This window comes from Lepidochelys kempii, chromosome 13 (assembly GCF_965140265.1).
Source record: "Lepidochelys kempii isolate rLepKem1 chromosome 13, rLepKem1.hap2, whole genome shotgun sequence".
Classification (NCBI taxonomy): domain Eukaryota; kingdom Metazoa; phylum Chordata; order Testudines; family Cheloniidae; genus Lepidochelys; species Lepidochelys kempii.
Window position 1 is genome coordinate 8,506,901 of NC_133268.1, and position 21,658 is coordinate 8,528,558.

The window sequence follows — 21,658 nt, forward strand, 5'->3', positions numbered from 1 at the left end:
GAGTGGAGGGTGGGCTCCCTCTCTGCCCCCACCCTGCCCTGGGGGCCTTTCCTTTACACTGGGCTGGGATTAGGGTTTTGGTTCTGGGATGAAAGGTGCACATATGTAATGGTGGGTTGCAAAAAGAGAGAAAATACAATTGGTGGGTCACCTTAGTAAAATGTTTGGGAATCACAGCCATAGGGCATACCATCTAAATATCAGTGTAGAAAGAAAGGCTAGGTGATGGGACACAAACAAAAAGCAGGTTTCAGAGTAGCAGCCATGTTAGTCTCTAAGGTGTCACAAACAAAAAGCAGATGACTGAACAACAACATTTAACATTTGAAAAGTAACTATTAATAATCCAGTGTATGTATTTCCGTGAAGAAAAGCTAGGACCGGTGAACCTCTTAGAGGAAATATATTTTCAGGGAGGACTTGAAAGAAATGAGGGTGGGTCATGGTGGACGTGATCAAAGAGGGTGTTCCAGTCATAAGGAGCAGAATGGAACAAATCGCAGTGACAGGGAAGAGGAAAATCTAAAGAGGGTGATTAGTAGAGTGTTTTAGAAAAAAGGATGAAGTGATAAAAATAAAACCCCAGAGGAAGGAGAAGTTGCGCAGCACATTGTAGAAGTACTAGGAGCTCAAATTTGGTGCAGTGGTGGTTACTTTCTAATAAAGATATACACTGACACACACATAGGTCCTAGCACAGAACCAAAAAGGGATCCTGTCCATGCAATATGTGTCATTCTCAAGTATTTTGTCTTGTTCCTCTCTTTCTAGTACGCAGCTACTTCTCTTTTTCCATGGTCCCTTTTAAAAAAAAGAAAAAACTAAGTCTTATTACTTGTTACCCCACATTGTTCCCTTGTTAAATCTAGGTTTAAAAAAAAACTTTTTAAGGTTTCTTAACTGATGAGTTGTTAGAATGAGAAACATTTACAGAAGTGGAGAGATTTTATGTTTTTGGTGAGGGTTTTTTTTCCTTTATTAAAATTAGTGCTGTTTGAAAAAGAGATGGTACTGAATAATGTTGCTGTTATGAAAAAGACATGTTTGTATCATGTCCATGTGCTAGTTTAATTTTACTTCTAATTGCAGAGGGCCTTTTGGTTTCTCTTGTATCTGAACTTCCAGGAGCAGTATAGTGCTGTAAATCTCTAAAATAGGAAATTCTGTGCCTACCTAGGGAACTCGAGGCGGGAAAAAAACCTCAGTGGTGCCACCACTGGTTCAGCTATGTATTGGCACGGTGGTAAAAGTGCCACAAGTCAGAGGAATCTTTCTGCATTATGGCTCCTGCCACTGCAACGGAACAAGTAGCACTAGTGGAAATTTTTCCTAAGACTCTCTAATGTAGACAAGACTTCAGCATGGAATGAAAACTAGCTGGTTTGCAAAACCACAAGTGCAATTTAACATATTAAAAAAATTGGTGACCCACTTGTGAACTTAATTCTTCCTTCCTCAAAAAAAATTAGATTCATATACCACTGGGCCATATTCCCTCATGTAACTCTTTTGAAGTTAGTGGCATTACACCAGGGATAAATTTAATCCACTTTGTTTATTGAGATCAAAATTATTGAAGAAAAATTTGGTTTACTACTTGATGTTGCAAAAAGAAAAGGAGTACTTGTGGCACCTGAGAGACTAACCAATTTATTAGAGCATAAGCTTTCATGAGCTACAGCTCACTTCATCAGATGCATGCAGTGGAAAATACAGTGGGGAGATTTTATATACACAGAGAACATGAAACAATGGATGTTACCATACACACTGTAACAAGAGTGATCAGGTAAGGTGAGCTATTACCAGCAGGAGAGAAAAAAAATCTTTTGTAGTGATAATCAAGCTGGGCCATTTCCAGCAGTTGACAAGAACTTGATGTTGGTTTTCCTTCTAAGTTCTTGCCTTCTTGGACTTTGCTAATAATGTACAACTAGGCCATGTTAAGCATGAAAAACCTGCTCTGTGAATTTCAGACTAAAACCGAACCTGCGTCAGTTTGTTTATAGCTTGACAGAAAGGTGTTTGATGTTTTGGCTCTTCACATACAGACTTGAAAGCATGTTTACACCTTTGCAGGTAACATAGCTTTCTAGAGAGGTGTTAACATAGTTTCAAAGCTGACTGCAGTTGGGGCATTTGTTACTTTATTATTTAATTTTGCAATGGCTACCAACACTGCTCCCACATCTTAAGACTTTTCAAATGAGTCCACCATCAAGTGTGGTCATTTTTTGGCACTTTGACATTGACATTTGCTTTAACTGTTAATTCTTAAAATATTTTCATTAGCAGTTCATACTTGCTTCACCTGTTGAATTGGTAATCAATATAGTAATTTAAGCTGTATGGCTGCAATGAAGTTCTTGTGTAGGGTTAGTGAGAAAAAGCCTTTGGCATGAAATTAGTCTTACCTTTTATATATCGAGCAATTAGGAAAAACACACTTATGAAAATTACTTTTGCATTATCCAAACTTGTCTTTATTTAATTTACAAAAATTAGACCATGAGTGAACTATAATTGGGGCCCTATGTAATCTCTCATTCTGTGGCCATAGAACTTGCCACAGAAGTCCTACTAATGCCACAGAATTGTGCACCAGAATCCCAGCTTTCATTTTTAAAGAGCAGTGTTTCTAACCTTCACAGTTGTGAAATCTAAACTGAGTGTAAACTGATGTGGTTGTATCTTCCTGGGTTTGCATAGCACCTGAAACAATAGTTCGTAGGGGTGTGAACGGCCCCATTCATTTGTCAGTCAGTCTCTAGTTTGCCATAGATTTTTTCCATTTTGCTGTAGCCGGACACCTGGTATCCTGTTTTTATATATATTTTTCGGTGTCACTATCTTTCTGGGACCAGCTTGCAGCTTCCTTTTGCTTTCCAGGTTTCCCCACAAGAGGGAGTTAGATTCTAGTACATGCTCACTGCACTGTTTTACCTAACCAGGCAGAAAGAGGTTAAGGGGAGCTGGGCTGCCTGGAAAATAGCTGAATAGTCAAGGCTTAGGGACTGGGGAGATAAGCTGCAGAAGTCAGCTATGAGTTTCCTCATTCCCTGGGGGGATAGGGAGAGAAGCCAGGCTGTTTGGAGAGCATACTGGAAAAACATATCCTCAGAAATCACTGTTGAAAATTTTTTTATAACAATGAATATTTTTTCAATTATGAGTCACAGTTGTGTATGTTTGCATGGGTTGGGGGTATTTTGAGCAGTACGATAGATTAATATTGCAGCATAATTTAGGAGTTGTTGAAAAATTTGGTCCATTGTGCCATGCATGGAGAGCCTCAACCTATGTAGCGTTTTCAAGTTCTTCCCAAGCTACTTCAACATGCCCACTGTAGTCCAGTTGCCATTTTATGCCAATGTGATGGCAAACTAGGTCCTGAAGGGTCCTTGAAAGCCTCTCATTGATCTGGTACATTAGAAAATTCATTCTTAGAGAGCAAGACCTTATTTATCCAAGCAATTCAAGAGGAAGTTCAACCCCAGAGCTGACTGGCTAAGCAAAAGACACGTTCAACTGGAGATTGGGAACTTGACCAGAAAATGTTCATTCATGTATCAAAGATGTATGGTTCCTTCCACAATGCTTCCCAGGGTCACCTGGCCTGAGGCTATTGTAGAGCCAAATGTGGAGAACAAATATTGTATCTTGTGGTCTCTCTCCCCCGCCCCCCCCCCCCCCCCCCAAAAAAAAAGTCTATGGACTTTGCCTTCCAGCAAGAGTAGCTTGGCGAATCAAGGAAGACAAGACCATAGTCCCCAGTTCCCTCATTTGCTGATTGTGTCAATTTATGGCCCATGGCCACTTGCTGCTTATAAGGATCTGCTGAAGGAAAAGCCCACTTGTTCCGTGCCTCCAGAAGCTCAACTTGTTGGCCTAGAACTTGAGGCAAAGGCTCCAAGAGCATGGTTACTCATGAGAGCCAACTGACTTTTATCCTTCCTGGATTTCAGAAATAGTAGTACCAGAGTAATTTTTTTGTGTGGTGGTGGTGCAATAGGGATGAACAAATTATTTTGTAGACCTCCATGTCAAATATAGAACATGCTCTTTTCATGTTTAGAAAACAGTTGTTTCAGCTGTTTTCAAGTTCCTGTGCACAGTCTTGGCCACATCAAATTAAGTGACATCTTTGCTGTTTATCCTTGTATTTCATGAATTCTTTACAGAAGTAGCCAGGCTTTGCTCCTTTCAGTACTCATCAGATGACTAAGAAAACAAACCAGTGGAATCTTAACTTGGTCCTCTGAGACCTGATGAAATCTCCTTTTTAGCCACTTTGCACAGGTGTCAGACCATTTCTGAACTCTGAAAGTAACTTCTTATTTTGACTGGAGCTGGGTGAAGTGGGGACAAGACCCTCCCCATAAAACTTCATGAAAACTTTGTTACTGTTTTTGCACCCCATAAATTGTGGAAGACTCCATGCTTTTTTGCAGCAAAGCACACAGGACTTTGAAGTCCTTTGCCCAAAATTTCAACCAGGGGACTAGTGTAAGTTCTACAAAAGTCTTAATTTTTTTTTAAAAAGGAGAATCCTCCTCTGTGGAAGACATATAGCCCTAAAGGAATGATAGGACTGGCACACTAAGTGTATTGTGTATGAATAGTTATTTTAACATTAAACTGCCCCATTCCATATGACTCCTTTGCAGGACCCTGATCTAATTCCAGGTACCTGTTAGCTTTACTCTGATGTGTGTAGCTGGATAGGTTTCATGGCAGGAGAATATGATTTGTAGACTATATGTTTAACTAATTCAGTGGTGGTTTTTTTGCAGTAACAGTCTAGTGGTCAGATGTTTATTTTGTGAGGCTTTGGTAATATAATGGATACAGTTTTATGTCATAATTAGTGCTTGAGAGCAAGACTTTCTTTTTTAATATGAAATTTTTATGGGTTCTCTACACTATCTTGTCCTTCTGACTTTTTTTTTAAGATTGGCTGGAGAAGTAGCTTTAAAAACTATTTTTTTCCCCGTCTGTTCCTCTGTGAATAGAAATCAAAGGCAGTTATTCATTTAAGATGTTTAAAAGTCATGGTACTCTTCCATTTTAAAATAGAAATGTAGGGTTGGAAGGGGCCTCAAAGGTCAATGCGTCCAGCTCCCTGCACTGAGGCAGGATCAAGTTAAACCTAAGCTATCCCTGACAGGTGTTTGTCAAACCCGTTCTTAAAGTCCTCCAATGGTGGGAATTTTACAGCCTTGCTTGGAAGCCTATTCTAGAGTTAACTACCTTTATAGTTAGAAAGATTTCCTAATATCTAACTTCACTCTCCTTTACAGCAGATCAAACCCATCACCTCCTGTCCTACCTTTGGTTGGCATGGAGAACAATTGATCCCTGTCCTCTTTTTATAACAACCCTTTACATATTTGAAGACTATTATCAGGTCCCCTACCTCAGTCACCTTTTCTCAAGACTACACATGCACAGTTTTTTAACCTTTTCTCATAGGTCAAGTTTTCTAAACCTTTTATCACTTTTGTAGCTGTCCACTGGACTCTCCAATTTTTCCACATCTTTCCTAAAGGGTGGTGCCCACAATTGGACACACTGTTCAGCTGAGGCTTCACCAGTACTGAGTTATCTCCTGTGTCTTACAACATTCCTGTTAATACACCACAGAATGCCATTAGCCTTTTTCACAACTGCATAACATTATTGGCTCATTCAATTTGTGATCCATTATAACTCCTAGATAGTCTTCAGCAATACTTTCATGTGGCCAGTTATTCCTCATTTTATAGTTATGCATTTGATTTTTTTACTTCCTAAGTGTAGTACTTTCACTTGTCCCTGTTGAATTTCATTTGGTTGAATTCAGTCTAATTCTCCTTATTTGTCAAGGTCATTCTGAATTCTAATCTTGTCCTCCAAAGTGCTTGTAATCCCTCCCAGCTTGGTGGTCTCCAAGTTTTAAAAGCATATTCTCCACTCAATTCTCAAGTCATTAATCAAAATTATTGAGTAGTACCAGTCTCAGGACTGACCCATGTGGGATCCCACTAGATATGCCCTCCCAATTTGACAGCAAGCCATTGATTAACTATTCTTTTGAGTATGGTCTTTCAACTAGTAATGCACCAACCTTACAGTAATTTCATCTAGGTTGTTTGAGAATGTCATGTGTGATTGTCAAGTCTTACTAAATTTCAGGATATCATGTCTGCTGCTTCCCCCACTTTCCATTAGGTCAATAACCATGTCAACAAGGAAATTAGGTTTACATGGAATGATTTGTTCTTTGCAAATCAATGCTGGCTGCCCCTTATAACCCTATGATCCTCAAGGTGCTTACAAATTTATTGTGTAATAATTTGTTCCAGTATCTTTCCAGGTGTTGAAATTAGGCTGAGTGGTCTGTAATTCCCTGGGTCCTCTTTATTTCCCTTTTTAAAGATAGGTACTATATTTTCCCTTCTCCAGTCCTCTGGGACCTCACCCATTCTCCAAGAGTTCTTGCAGGTGGCTGCTAAGCATTCCAAGATTGTTTCAGCTAGCTCTTTAAGTATTCTAGGATTAATTTCATCTGACTCTGATGACTTGAATTCATCTACCTTATCTAAATATTCTTTAATCTGTTCTTTCTCTATTGTGGCTTGAGTTCCTTGCCTCTTGTTAATGTTAATTGTGTTGAGTATGTGGTCACCATTAACCTTTTTAGTACAGACTGAAGCAAAATAGTCAAACTCCTTAGCTTTCTTGACATCATCAGTTATTAGTTCTTCCCCCCCACTAAATATAGTGACGTATACTTTCCTTCATCTTTCTCTTGTACCTGTTTATTTAATGTGTGCATAGTCATCTGGCCAAGTGATGGCAGTTCTTCTAGGCCACGAGTGAATCTAGTCTTATACCTAAGGTATCTAAAGAACCTCTTATAGTCTCTTAGGCTAAGGCACAAAATGAGTTATGGCTAGCAAGGGACCTTTCTGATTTTGTCAATAATGCCAATAAGGGTGGTGGTTATAATATCAGGATACTAGAAAGTTGTCGTACTTGCTCCTTAATGTTATGGATTTCAGAGTTGGATTGAGTGCATCTGATTAGTATAAATACTATTATAAATGGTTTGGTGTCTCTTGTTGAAAAGAATCCCAAGCACCTTACAAACTGTAGGCTCAATCCTTTTTGGAGAGCCCAAAATACCTATTGACCTTAGTGTATGTGGGAAGGTTCTCTTTTATGGAAATCCACTGCTTTATCAGGCTTGGAAAACTGTTGGGTTCCAAGTGTTGTGGGCAGAGCGGCAGGTTAGCCTTGTACCTTGTTTGACAGTGCTCTCTAGTAGTGTACCTATGGAACTGCTGTCATATTTCCGATTTTCTGCCTCTATGATCAGAAGCGGAGATTCCTCTGAACTTCCCTCAGGCTTCTTCCTTACAAGACAGACTTTCATTTTTTTTTTCTTCCTCCGACTAGGTTGGCTTACCTCTGATAGGAGGACAGTCTTTACACATGCACCTAGGACAGGGTTTGGGATTAGGCCCCTGATCAACACTGGCAGTGGGTAAATTGTTCCAACAGCAACTTCAAAGGGCACGCCTACTGTGTACAACTTAGCTTGTCATACAATATAGGTGCCTGGCTTTTTGGCAAATGTTGAGCCAAGGTCTTGAACGAAAAAAGCTCAGCGGGGGAAAAAGTTGCAAACAAACATCATGGCCACCAACACAGGCTGGTCAGTCGTAGGGCGAAGAAAGGAGGGTTCTGTGGGACAACTTGTATTGGCCCAGTGGCAGGCCCCTACTGCCCCTGCCACAGTTTCTCTGGGAAGCTCTCTATTAACTCTGTCCTTTCTCTGATTCACTACATTGAATGTTCATCCATTGTGCAACTCTATGTAGTGCTGTCAAGTCATGCTATAGAAGAGAACTTAGTGAAACACCTTGGCTTTGCAAGTAAAAATTGGACACCACGCCATTATTGGCTCAAGTTAATTCAGTCATTCTTCAGTCCGTCATTTCTGAACTCACACCCCCCCACCCCCCGGTAACTTATCTTTTGCCTTCTCCATTAATTTATTCATTTAGGGATGTGTTCATCTCAGTTCCTGAACATTATGGATTGATGATGACTTTGTTTATATTCCTTGTGTAATTCAGAATGCTGCTGTTCCCTACCTCTGCTTTGTTCTCACATGCATATGGCTTTTAGCCCTTTGTGGTGATTGCTTATAAAGTAGTTTTTCTTAAACCTGGTCTACACTTAAAAATTAGACCGAACAGCTATGTCACTCAGGGTGTGAAAAATTTTGCTCCCTGGGCACTGTAGTTAGATCGACTTAACTTCAAATATAGATGGCATTCTTTTATTGACATAGTTGTCTCTGACAGGAGGTATGGATTAACTACATTGATGGAAAAAGCCCTTCCGTTGGTGTTGATTGGAAGCACATACACTATGGTACTACAGTGGCACAGCTGCAGCGATGTAGCGTAGACTTGTCTGTAGTTTAGACTAACGGGCTCTGTCTAGACTAGAAAAAGTTGGGTTTTTTTCCAATTAAGTTTGCTCTGTTGAGCCAGTTTAACTTGATTGAAAACCCCACGCCACACTTATGTAGACAGTTTTACACCTTCAGCTTGATTTTTAGCAAGTTATAACAACTAGGGTCCTGTTTTGATGAGTTAAGCTAGTTCAATTAAAAAACAAAACAAAACCCACACTTCTCTCTTAGCCAAGACTCCATATCAACGTAAGGTATGCTAGCATTGTATTACTGATTAACTTTATTTGGAGGCTAAGATTTCCACACTAAAAGTTTTTTCTTTGAAACGTCTTTGAATAATTTTGTACATCTTCTTCATAAATTATCAAAATACTAACAATTTTTAAATTGAGCAATTCCAGGCACTTAGATTTTAGTATAGGATTGTAGCAAGGTTACAACCTGATTAATCTTACAGTATTTTTCTAGTCTTATGTTGACACTGGCTGTTTCTGTAATTTATTATTAACATTATTAATTTTTATAGCACCATAAGTGAACAGGACAATTTATAAATAATCCTGTTATAACCCAAATACAAGGAGGATTAACTTGTATCAATACCACAGTATATGTCTCTCCAGAGTAACTATCTACCAACTAGATCAACAGACTAACTTTAGATCAGTAAGTTTATTTGAATTACTTTAAAAAGATAAACTATATTAAACTAATACAAAAACTATATTAAAATAATTTATATTGTTACTTAAACAAGCCCTTTGAATTTGCAGTTGAGGATCAAGCTTTCAATAGCTAGGTAGGGTGGAATGTAATAGAAGAGATAGTGCTTCTCCATTTTTCAGGTTCAAGGTTTTAATTGCCAAATGTGAATTTCTAGCCTTTTGTACAAATTGTGCCTAAAATTTATTTTTGCCTCCATCATTCCAGAGGTCAAACTTACTTGGTATGTATTCTATTGCCTGTTTGCAGTATGTTTCACAACTGTAGGTTTCAGGTAGTTAGTATAGTTATTCTATATAATGCATATGCATGTTCCAATTCTGCTTGTTAGCTCTCAGAACAAGGAATTATACTTTAATGGGCTTGATCTTCAGGTGGACCACAGCTCCATTTGGTGTCTGTTTCTCCCTCCCTTCTTTCACCCATTTTCTGTCCTGTGAGTGTGAAATAGAGAAGCCTTAAGGTGGTTCTGACTTAGTTTGACAGTAGGTCTGTCGATTAATCGCAGCTAATTCACGCGATTAACGATTAAAAAAAATAATAGCGATTAAAAAAATGAATTGCAGTTTTAATAGAATACCAATTGAAATGTATTAAATATTTTTGGATATTTTTCTACATTTTCAAATATTGATTTAAATTACAACAGAATACAAAGTGTACACTGCTCACTTTATATTATTTTTGATTACAAATATTTGCACTGTAAAAATGATGAACAAAATAGTATTTTTCAGTTCACCTCACACAAGTACTGTAGTGCAGTGCTTCTCAAACTGTTGTACTGGCGACCTCTTTCACATAGCAAGCCTCTGAGTGTGACCATCCCCCCTTATAAATTAAAAACACTTGCTTATATATTTAACACCATTATAAATGCTGGAGGCAAAGCATAGTTTGGGTTGGAGGCAGACAGCTCGCGACCCCCATTTAATAACCTTGCAACCCCTGAGGGGTCCCGACCCCCAGTTTGAGAACTTCTGCTGTAATGCAATTTACAAATGTAGTTTTTTTCATTACATAACTGCATTCAAAAACAAAACAATGTAAAACTTCAGAGCCTACAAGTCCACTCAGTCCTACTTCTTGTTCAGCCAATCACTAAGACAGACAAGTTTGTTTACATTTATGGGAGATGATGTTGCCCACTTCTTATTTACAAAGTCCCCAGACAGTGACAACAGGTGTTTGCATGGAACTTTGCCAAATAAATACCTTGCAATGCTGGCTACAAGATATGCTAAACGTTCATATGCCCCTTCATGCTTCGGCCACCATTCCAGACGATGTGCTGTTGATGCTTGTTAAAAAAAAATGCGTTAATTAAATTTCTGATTTAACTCCTTGGGGGAGAATTGTATGTCTCCAGCTCTGTTTTACCCACATTCTGCCATGTATTTCATGATCTAGTAGTTTCAGATGATGACTTGGCATATGTTGTTCGTTTTAAGAACACTTTCACTGCAGATTTGACAAAATGCAAAGAAGGTACCAATGTGAGATTTCTAAAGATAGCTACAGCACTCACCCCAGGGTTTAAGAATCTGAAGTGCCTTCCCAAATCTGAGGGACCAGGTGTGGAGCATGCTTTCAGAAATCTTAAAACACTCCAATGCGGAAACTACAGAACCTGAACCACCAAAAAGAAAATCAACCTTCTGCTAGTGGCATCCGACTCAGATGATGAACATCAGCGTGCGTCAGTCCGCACTGCTTTGGATTGTTATTGAGCAGAACCCATCCTCATTGTGGACACATGTCCCCTGGAATGGTGGTTGAAGCATGAAGGGACATATGAATCTTTAGCGCATCTGGCATGTAAATATCTTGTGACGTCGGCTACCAACGGTTCTGTGCGAATGCCTGTTCTCGCTTTCAGGTGACATTGTGAACAAGAAGCAGGCAGCATCATCTCCTGCAAGTGTAAACAAACTTGTTTATCTGAGCGATTGGCTGAACAAGAAGTAGGACTGAGTGGACTTAGGCTCTAATATTTTACATTGTTTTATTTTTGAATGCAGTTTTTTGTACGTAATTCTACATTTGTAAGTTTAACTTTCACGACAGATTGCACTACAGTACTTAAGTGAATTGAAAATACTATTTCTTTTGTTTTTTTACAGTTCAAATATTTGTAATAAAAATAAATATAAAGTGAGTACTGTAAACTTCGTATCCTGTGTTGTAGAAAACCTCCAAAATATTTAAATAAATGGTGTTCTATTAACAGTGCGATTAATTGTGATTAAAAAAATTAATCGCCTGATAGCCCTAATTGACAGTAATGTGTCCTAGGTGCAGTTCTGCCAGCCTAGGACCATAAAAGTACAGCACACTCCAGCCATGCAATGAGCGTGGCCCCTATACCAAGGTGGGGCCTAGAACAAGTGGGATAGAGCTGGCTATGTTGGCTCTGTACTGTCTGGAGAGCCCCCCCATGCAAGGGCACCATCCCCAACCCACCCCTTTAGGACTGTTTTAAACCCTCTTTGCACTAGTAGGGCAATGCCAAGAGTTATGGCATTATATAGGTGGAATCCATTATAGGGTGGAATCACTCACGGTTTCTCTTTCTGGGGGGAGGGGAACAGAAGTTTAAGTTAATTTTATATTTTTTTGGATGAATTCAAAAGTTGTGAATTGTAAGAACTAAGTCCATCACATGCACATGTAAGGTAATGGCCTTTGTCACTGAAGGATTTGTAGTTTAATTTTTACCAATTGATAAGGCCGGATGAAATTTCCTAATTTGTCACAATAAACTGCATTTGTTTTGAACGTGGCACTTGGTGTGTTTATAAGTATAGCAGGAGTTTGATTAAAACTGAAAATAATCTTATTCAATTCTACTGATTCAATGTTTCTCTCCAGATCTGATTAGTGTAAGATGTGACCAAGCAATGGGTGAAATGGATTTGTTGCCCAATATTTCACATTTACACACTGGAATAAAATGTCAAGTTCAGTTTGTGTAGTGACACATTAAATATAATATTTATATATAAATATTTTATATATAATACTCATTGAGGATGTGAACAAGTTTGTATTTTATCATTTTCTACTCATTCAAAAACATTCTGAAATTGTCCATTTTTGCAGTGATCAGTATAGTATATAAAGGGTGATAGAGAGGAAAAATTCAATGGAGGTTCTGACAGCAGTTAAAAGTGAACAGAGAATTTGACCCGGTTGAGTATTCAAAATTTTCTGTACTGAAGTAATGTTGCTTTATAAGATATTACTCGCATGAAAGTTTAGCGGTTGTTTTACCATGTCTCTAAGCTCCGCAAGCATAAACATAGCAGGATAAAATCTAAGTAATGACACAAGTGAAAGGTTTTATGCTGCTTTTAATTGATTAGCTAGAAAATGTTTTTCTTTGTAATCTGATGTAGAAACTAAATCCAATTAAAATCCATGATATGCAAGATTATATTCGTTGAAAAAACGAGTAACTTTTCCTCAGGAAAAATACACTTAAAATATTCATGTTTTGTGGTATAACTCTCATTGTGTGCAGTGGTCATAATTGGACACTAGTTGAGGGACGTCATTTAAATTGGCCCCTTGTTGATGAAAACTATCTTAAATTCTTTTTGTATTGATTTGCTTCTGTGAAGAGAGGTAACTGCATAACTCTTGGAGATCAAAGATGCATCCGATGAAGTGAGCTGTAGCTCACGAAAGCTTATGCTCAAATAAATGTGTTAGTCTCTGAGGTGCCACAAGTACTCTTTTTCTTTTTGTGAATACAGACTAACACGGCTGCTACTCTGAAATCTTGGAGATCAGTGTTTTTTAAATTGCAGTGTGAGGATATATAGGGGAAAACCAGTCTGAATTCAATATGTCATCTTTATCTTTTGAAGTCCTCTGGTGGAGAAATTAAACAAGTGTGTTTAGTTTGAGAGCACTAGATTGAAAACATGCCAAGAAAATGGTGTGACATCTTTGTCCATATACAGATGTGTTGAATTGTTTAGAAAAGCAACCTAGAGCATGACCATTTCAGAGTCTCATCTTCTAAAAGTGCCTTAGAACAGATCTTCAGCTATAGATGGAGATCTAGAATGCTCTAACTTATTTGCTGAGTGACACGTAAGGCTGAGTCTACACTACAAAATAAAGTTGACTTAAGTTACGTCAACGTACAGCCACCATAGTAATTAAATTGTTTTTGCATGTCCACACTACGCTTCTATCGGCAGTGCGTATCCTCACCAGGAGCTCTTGCACTGATTTCACTGTCAGTGTGAGGTGCTGACAGTCTGAACCCCGCCATTGTGGGGTGCTGACAGCCAGAATAGTCTGAAAGGGAGCAGTGTGATGTAAGCAATATGGTGTCTATATGGACACTGGATTGACCTAACTAAATCAACCTAAGTGCTACACCTTTCACAGAGGTAGAGTTATTACGTTGGTGTAGGGAGCGATTTATTGGTAGGGAGCTACATTTTAGTGTAGGTGCTTAGTTAGGTTGATGTAAGGCAGCTTATGTCAACCCAACTTTGGACGAGGCCTAAGATTTAGTTTTCTGATCTTAATAACACCTCTATTTTTTGTGTGCGTGCAAATAAATGTAGGTGCAGTTTTTCACTTAAGCCAAAACTTTTAGAAATGTTAACTGGTGTTGTTTATTTGCCACTATTTTTGGGTCCCCAACTTGACTCCTTGGGCTTCTTCAGAGGTGCTGAGGACTGACTGCTCCTGTTGGCCTGACTGTAGCACACAAAATTAATAAGCACTGGGGAAATGTTTTGGTTAGATATCCCAGGCCCTGGTTACAAAAACAAACATAGCAGCTACCATCTGAAAATCGAACACTTAGTCTGGTTCTCCACAACTATCCAGTTGAGTTAAGTGTTTGGATATGTGACTGAACAGGGAATGACTGCCTCATTGCCCTCTCTATTTTATTTATCTTTTGGGGTGTAATGCAGCACAGTACCATCTGTTACAGATGCTCTTGAGAGGGATTATGATTTTATAACCATTTTCATTGCTAAAATTGTTATGGAAAATTAATTTAGAAGTTAGAGAAATGTGTTGCTGTTTCTGATAACTTTTTTTAAGCCAGGCTAATGGGAATCTGGTTTAATGGCAGGATTTTCTTTCAATTGAAGCACTTCATAAAAGTGAATGCCTTAAAGTCAGAAAAGAATAAGTAAGATATTTTCAGGATTACTCGTTTTAACCTCTTAGCCATGTGGAATGTTTATGGTATTGTATGTTATGCGCATGTAGTATTGTACCATAACTTGATAGACTGACGACAGAAATGTTCTTTAGTTTTAATCGGGATTTTATGATGAGCGTTGGGATAGTTAATTTTTCTTTATATAAAACTTTATAAACCAGTTTTGTGCGAATCCAGACTATTCGCAGTTGGATATACATTCCAGTGTACCTGCTAATTTCAAATGTGTTGGGCTTTTTAAAGATATTTAGAGCTGTTCCCTTTTTGTTCTGTAGCCATTTGCGTGTGCAGAATATTTCTTGACCTCTTTCTTTTTTCGCAGGCATGGTCCTTGTGCGTAGCGAAAATGGACAGTTACTGATGATCCCTCAACAAGCCTTGGCACAAATGCAGGCACAGGCACATGCCCAGTCCCAGCCCCAGAATACCATGACTCCTCGTCCTGCAACGCCTACCAATGCACCACCAGTACAGATATCAACGGTGCCGGTGAGTTTCTCACTTTACATAAGTAAGAAAATCATTTTCCTTAAATATGTCTGTGAATGTAGTCCTTAGGAAAGCGAGGGACTAATAATGCTGGTTCTAGGCAGTAATAAGTCAAGGCAGTGCTGTACAAGCTTCCCCAAACAGCACCGCCACAGCGCCCCAACCCTAGTGTGTTACACTTCGGCTGGTTTTCACTGAAACTGATCTTCACTGCAGTTGGCTGGCAGTAAATTTAAAACTAATTAAAAGAAATACTTTTAGACCATGCATAATTAACCCATGGAGCTCATTGCCATAATAAGACATTGAGGCCAAGCGCTTAGCATGATTTTTTTGTTTCAAGGATTAGGTATTTCTATGTCTGAGACCACCATGGTTACATTAAATAGGGTAAAAAAAAATCCTATTGGCAGGTTGTTCCATAATAGCCCACTATGGGGTTTCTTGCACCTTCCTCTGAAGTATCTTCTACTGGCTGCTGTCAGAGGCAGGGTACTGGACTAGATGAACCATTCCTCTGGTCTTGTATTGCAGTTCTTATGTTCAAACTCTAACATAGTTTGGATTCTTTTGTAGGCTCCTGGAACGCCTATAATTGCACGGCAGGTGACACCAACTACTATAATCAAGCAGGTGTCTCAGGCTCAGACAACTGTACAGCCCACAACAACGTTACAGCGTCCTCCTGTAGTGCAGGTGAGTTTGTAGAAACATACATATGAACAATGAAGTTATGAATTGCAAAAATAACTTGGAGTAAAATTCTGTTTGGGAATATCTCTGGGTGAGCACTTAGAGTACATAGGACACTTTTCTCCACTCCCTAAAATGTCTGATAATCTTCAACTATGTCAGATTTTGGACTTCAGCTACTCAGCAACATTCCTTTCAAAGTCAACTTTCTTTTTGAAAGTCCTGTGTTTGTTTAAAATACCTTCTGTGCTTTCCTCCAAAGGAACAGACACACGTTTCTCTTTGGATTTGAAACACTCTTTGATGCTACAGGACTATAGTTCCATTATTGTCTCTGCTTAAGCTTTTTAAAGGGTTCTTATTCTAAACTTCCTCCTCCCCTGTAATTCTTCTTTTACCTTTTCATACCATTGCTTTATCGTCTCCCGCCTCCAGCTCTTCTGCTTTTGGTTTTTATGTATCCACAGGGATTCAGTATGCCTCAAGGATGTCTCATGGTGCCTCCTCAACTTGGGGGACTCTGTCCTAAGTTCAGCCTGACTGATAGGGTGACTCACACTTTCTAACCACACAACCAAGAAAATCTGAAAGTAGGGATGGAATGTTATATGCAGTACTGATACCATCTGATTCCTACATCCTAACCTTCATTTTTTCATGCTTTCTTTCCCCTTTAACCTGACAACAGATGAATCAATTAAGGGTTTTCTTAAACGTTCCCCTCCTTTACACTGAGCACCAAGTGCACAGTTCTTGTTCCCCTTTAACCTAATTTTAGCCTATACTGAGGGGGAAGAATCTGCAGTGGCCTTTCCAGATTTGAGCCTTCTTTTATGCAATAGTGCCTCCCTCATTTTCACAACTCTTGTGCTGGATGAGCAAATTCACTCTGTCTTCATTGCCTTTTGGAGTGAACACACAATGGTTTTCACTTCGTTCTTCTATTTTCCTAACAGCGGTGTAAGTTGGGTAATCTTCTCCTTCCCCTCCTCCCAAAACACAATAAAACATTGCTTTGAAAAATCTAGAGTGCCTTCTCTTGGGTACCTTGTATAGTACAGAAGAGTAACTTTTGATAAATGGGCTATTAATACAAATGCTGAAAACTAGTCCTAATGTGCAATTATTTTCTTGATGCAAAGGCATTGTCATCAGTAGTTTAGAAATACACCTTGAAAGCCAACAGGCAAGTAGTATAGACGAAAGAAGGATCTAGTTATAATTTTAGTTCTTTAAAGACGTTATTTCTGCATCGTTCGCTGTTTTGTCTGTTTAAAACATGCTTGGAACTACTAAATTGTTTGAAAGAGCTCGTCTCCCTCTTCTGCATGTTCTCCCTAAATTTCAGAATCTGGCTGAAGGGTTCTACCACTACAGCCATTTTTTTAAAGGAATATTCAAATTAAAAATAATATTATACAAAAAAACTTGGATTTTTCTGTGCGTTAGATTAATATTCAATGAGTTTTGTATAACTTTATGAAGAAAATTATTCTCTCCAGCTATTCAACCAAAAGGTAATAGAAACAACTGAGAGTGAAGTCTTTACCCATTATGCCTTCTAAAAAAACCAAATCCTCCTTTCGGGAGGAATGGCAGGTGAGGGAAACAGGTAAACAACTTTGGATGTCTAGGTAGCAGAAATATAGCACTAGCTTAATAATGCTTTGGGATTTGAGCATGTTTTCATGCTCAGTGTTATACTTTCTTTTATCCTGTAACCAAAACTCATGTATTCTTTAATCAACTTTCAGTATTTTCAGTTTTAAATATGTAGTGTGTTCTGCCATCTGGTGGTTCTTTCTTTGAACTGCGACAGATGGCTGATACTATCAGTACCAGTTTTGGTTTTTTATAGCAGCTGTGAAGGATGTTCCATAGTTTGGTTATTCCTTCTCCTTCGGTTATGTGGTACAAAGACAGATTTTCACACACTCCAAAAGGGATAACCCATGTCTGTATTCTCTACAGCCTCAGATTGTTCTGGGTGGTACCGCACAAACAACTGCATTAGGTACAGCCACAGCTGTACAGACTGGAACTCAGAGAACTGTGCAAGGAGCAACAGCAACCTCTACTGCTGCCACAGTAAGATCATGGTTACCAGCTCAAACTATACATATGTTTAAAATTCTGTGCTACTGTTCTCATTATACACCTGGTGTACATACACGTAAGTAAATGTAACATTATCAGAGTAAGGAGCAAATCAAGACTGAGTTCCCTTGAGTTATTGATCTTACAGCAAATAATGAAATTTAGCAGAAAAAATATAATTTAGGATACTTGTAAGCAAGAATGAGCTGAATTTTGATTTATAACAACCTTTCTTTATGGTTGGTAATGTAGCATTTATATAGAACTCTTCAAAGCACTTTGACTGCCCTCTGGGACATGGGCAAATTACTATGATTTATTTAGTGTCCGAATAGGATTAGAACTCAAGAATTCCTGGTTCAAGATATATATCAAATATCTTCAAGATAGGCAGTGAGTGATGGCATAAGAGACAGAATCAAGCTGGAGTGCCCTTTGTTCTATAAGGAGATAAGCATCAATACCTACTTGCTTCTCCTATTATAATACACTATTTAAGCATGAGGTTACATGGTGTGGTCTTGACTTCCATTCTCTAAATATCTTATATGCACACCAACTTCAAACATAATTGTAAATTACTATGTTTTCATAATTGAAATATAAAATGTTTCATTGCATCACACCTGCAAACATTCTGTCAATTTTATTATACACGTCACACTATCTGATATGTAAAATCTTAGCTAATATTCTGTGTGTTGTGGGGCTACAGCAGAAAGATCTAAGGGGTCAGAGGACCTTGCACCTCACAGACCACAACCAGGTCGTAAGCCAAAGGAGTTCTTTCTTTGTAAGCAACCATTAGAGCACGCAACCACTTTGGAAGCACCCGGCCTTTGAGAGTATCACCTGTGTGGTGCTTTCATATTTCAGGGTAGCGGGAACTGGAAGTCCCCAGGTCACTTTGAAACCAGTGCTTCCCATATGACAAACTTTTTGGTAGGAATAAAATATTTGCTGCTTATTTTTTTTATACCATCATGTAAAAAAGCATGTCCGGTAAACTTCCAACTGAAGAGGCACATCTTGCCTTCCTCTTATTCTGCCTAACTTTCTTTTCCCTCCCCAATAGGAAACTATGGAGAATGTGAAGAAATGCAAGAATTTTCTATCCACATTAATAAAACTGGCTTCATCTGGAAAACAGTCTTCAGAGACTACAGCTAACGTGAAAGAGCTAGTACAAAACTTGTTGGTAAGAAAAGCTCATTAAAACTACTGAGAAATCAAGAGATGCTGGCTAAATTTTTAATTCACTAAATTAAGTTTTACGAAAAACAGGGTTTTATAAAACCTAAGATAAGTAGATATTCTGCATATGGTTTCCCTTGTTAATTAAAATGGACTTTTTTAAACCCAAAAGTTTCCTGTAACATTTGCAATGCAGATATCCTACCATTGTACTAGAATGGGGTTCTCAATCTGGAGATCGGAACCCCTCGGGGTTGTGAGGTTATTACATGGGGGGTCATGAGCTGTCAGCCTGCACCCCAAACCCGCTTTGCATTTATAATGGTGTTAAATATATAAAAAAGTGTGTTTAATTTATAAGGGGGGGGGTCGCACTCAGAGGCTTGCTATTTGAAAGGGGTCACTAGTGTAAAAAAAAAAAAAAAAAAAAAAAAGTTTGAGAACCACTGTACTAGAATGTGCAACTGATTAGCCTACTGTCATGATATGAGATAAGTGGAATGCAAAAAGAATGCAGTATGAATGGTGAATATTTAAATTAGAGTTTCAAATTCTAAACGTTTTACTGATCTAAGGTGGTATTAACGAGTATAAGGATTTTTTAATTAAAGGCCCATTATTATGCTCTGAGTATGAAAATTCATAATTTCTTATTTATAGCTGTATTTTTGGACAATAACATTACATACCAATATTAAAAAAGATGAAATTTTTAGTATTTGTAGAATACCTGGCAAAATTGTATAGCCTATGAATTTTTAAAACTGAATGTGCTTTTTGTGGACCAAAAGGAAAGTTGTGTGTTAGGATCTATTCATAATATTAAAACTTTCAAGTAATGTTGCAATTCAGTTTCCACTCTCTAAATCAATCAGGGCTGTGGAATTTTTGATCTGGTCTAGGTTGGTTAATTGTCTGAGACTGGTGTAACTTGTATTTCAGAGTTGCACTCTACAAAATGTATATGACCATAATACTCCTGATAGATAAAAATAGCCAGCCACGATGGAAATGACAACTTACTTTTAAAAAATTAGTTGACCTTTAGAAATAGGTGTGGGCCTTAATGTCCAAAGTTCATTTATTTGGTGAATTTGAATATCTATTTTGTTTCATAGGATGGAAAAATTGAAGCAGAAGATTTTACCAGCAGGCTGTACCGAGAACTTAATTCTTCACCTCAACCTTACCTTGTGCCTTTCCTGAAGGTAATTCATAAGTTCCATATTCTTTTATTATCTTTCCGTGCTTATCTGAGCAGGAGCACATCAATTTAATGAGAAAGATGCTCTTCTAGAACAATATGCGTGCATGTTTTAAATGTTACCTGATCAGATTTTTAAAAAGATCCTTTAAAATACACAAATACATGTTTTGCTTCCCAGTCTCCTGAGATTTCTGCCCCCCGCACCCCTCCAATATTTTAACTGTACTAAATGAACACAGGTTCCACTGTAATGGCTAAGTTATTTTTGTGAGAAATCTGGAACGTAATTATTCTTTTCAATGATCAAAGCCATTTATCTCTGCACGGTGCAAAACCCTTCAAGCAGTTTGCACCTTAGTGTGCAGCCCAGCGTGACCAGATGTCCCAATTTTATAGGGACAGTCCCAGTTTTTGGGTCTCTTTCTTATATAGGCTCCTATTACCCCCCACCCCGATTTTTCACATTTGTTGTCTGGTCACCCTAGTGCAGCCTTGGCAGGTAGACCCAAGGATTGAATAGCATGGAGACTGATGTATTCTCTCATTCGTAGAAGTGATCTCAGAGGAACAAGCTTGAAGCACTCTGATGGAGCAGTATGGGGAAACTTGCACTGTTGGTGCCTCTGCTGTTGTGTTTTATGGATAAACCAGAAAATATACTTTCCAGGGCTGTCTAGCTGGTACTTTTCATAAATACTTATGTAATCATGATTATTGTCTCTGGAACCCAAAAGTGTGGTAGGCACCTCACAGAACAAGTAGAACGTCACTATACTTGCCCCAAAGGAACTTGCAAGCTAAAATTACACAAAGTGCAACAAGGAAAACTACAAAGAGAGGAGGCTTGGGAGGACAAGGAGCACACAATAACAATGTTTGACTGTATAAATGTTTAAGGGGGGCAGAGTTAAGGTTGCATGTGCAGCCTGCACTTTGGCATTTCCTGTCTCTTAAGGCTGCATAGCTAAGCACTTAACATTGTTATTGCCTTTTCCTGCCTTTGATATATAAGGAAATCTCTGACCTATGTAGCAAATGGAAAATTGTGGTTTAGGATTCTAAAATCTTCGAGCAGCGTTACCATACTGTGATGCTTCACTGCTGGAGGAGGGGATACCGAGATGTATCAGTCCACTCAGCACTAGATGCCCCCCTGTGGCCAGGCATGGTGTCGCAGCTCTCTCACTGGGCTAGTGCACCCTGGCAACTGTTGCTCTGGTGCTATAGTAATTCCTCTTCCAGTGACCTAGCCCTCTGGCTGGGTCACCCTCTTAAGTCAGAACTGTCCAAACTAAAAACAAAATCTCAAAGTCTTAACACAAAACAGATCCTTCTGCCCTCTCTGGGGCTGTTTCTTAGTCTGTCTGAGGTCCAGCCTGCAACCCCTTTCACTGGGGCTGGTAGGGGAACCCTGTCCCACCTTTGCCCTGGGCCCAGGGCCCTGTACTGAACAGTGACATCTGCTCCTTTACCTGTGTTGCAGTTTTTCCTGGGCCATTTCCTACCTTGAGGCTTTTTGCTTTCCGTCTGGGTCTCCCAGTCTCTTTCCTGTCTAGTCAGGTTCCCTCCTTGCTCGAGCGCTTTC

General features: G+C 38.7%; 1 protein-coding gene across 3 annotated transcripts in view; it reads left to right on the plus strand.

Moving 5' to 3' along the window:
• TAF4 (TATA-box binding protein associated factor 4) overlaps positions 1–21,658 on the plus strand; it is a 66,068-nt gene that overhangs the window by 14,487 nt on the left and 29,923 nt on the right. For 2 of the 3 annotated variants that reach the window (XM_073309179.1, XM_073309181.1), the window contains exons 3-7: positions 14,716–14,882; positions 15,459–15,578; positions 17,547–17,663; positions 18,748–18,870; positions 19,985–20,074. In XM_073309179.1, the coding sequence (XP_073165280.1) occupies positions 14,716–14,882; positions 15,459–15,578; positions 17,547–17,663; positions 18,748–18,870; positions 19,985–20,074 (617 nt within the window). The remainder of the gene's footprint in view (positions 1–14,715; positions 14,883–15,458; positions 15,579–17,546; positions 17,664–18,747; positions 18,871–19,984; positions 20,075–21,658) is intronic. The other variant, XM_073309180.1, reaches the window with a different exon arrangement.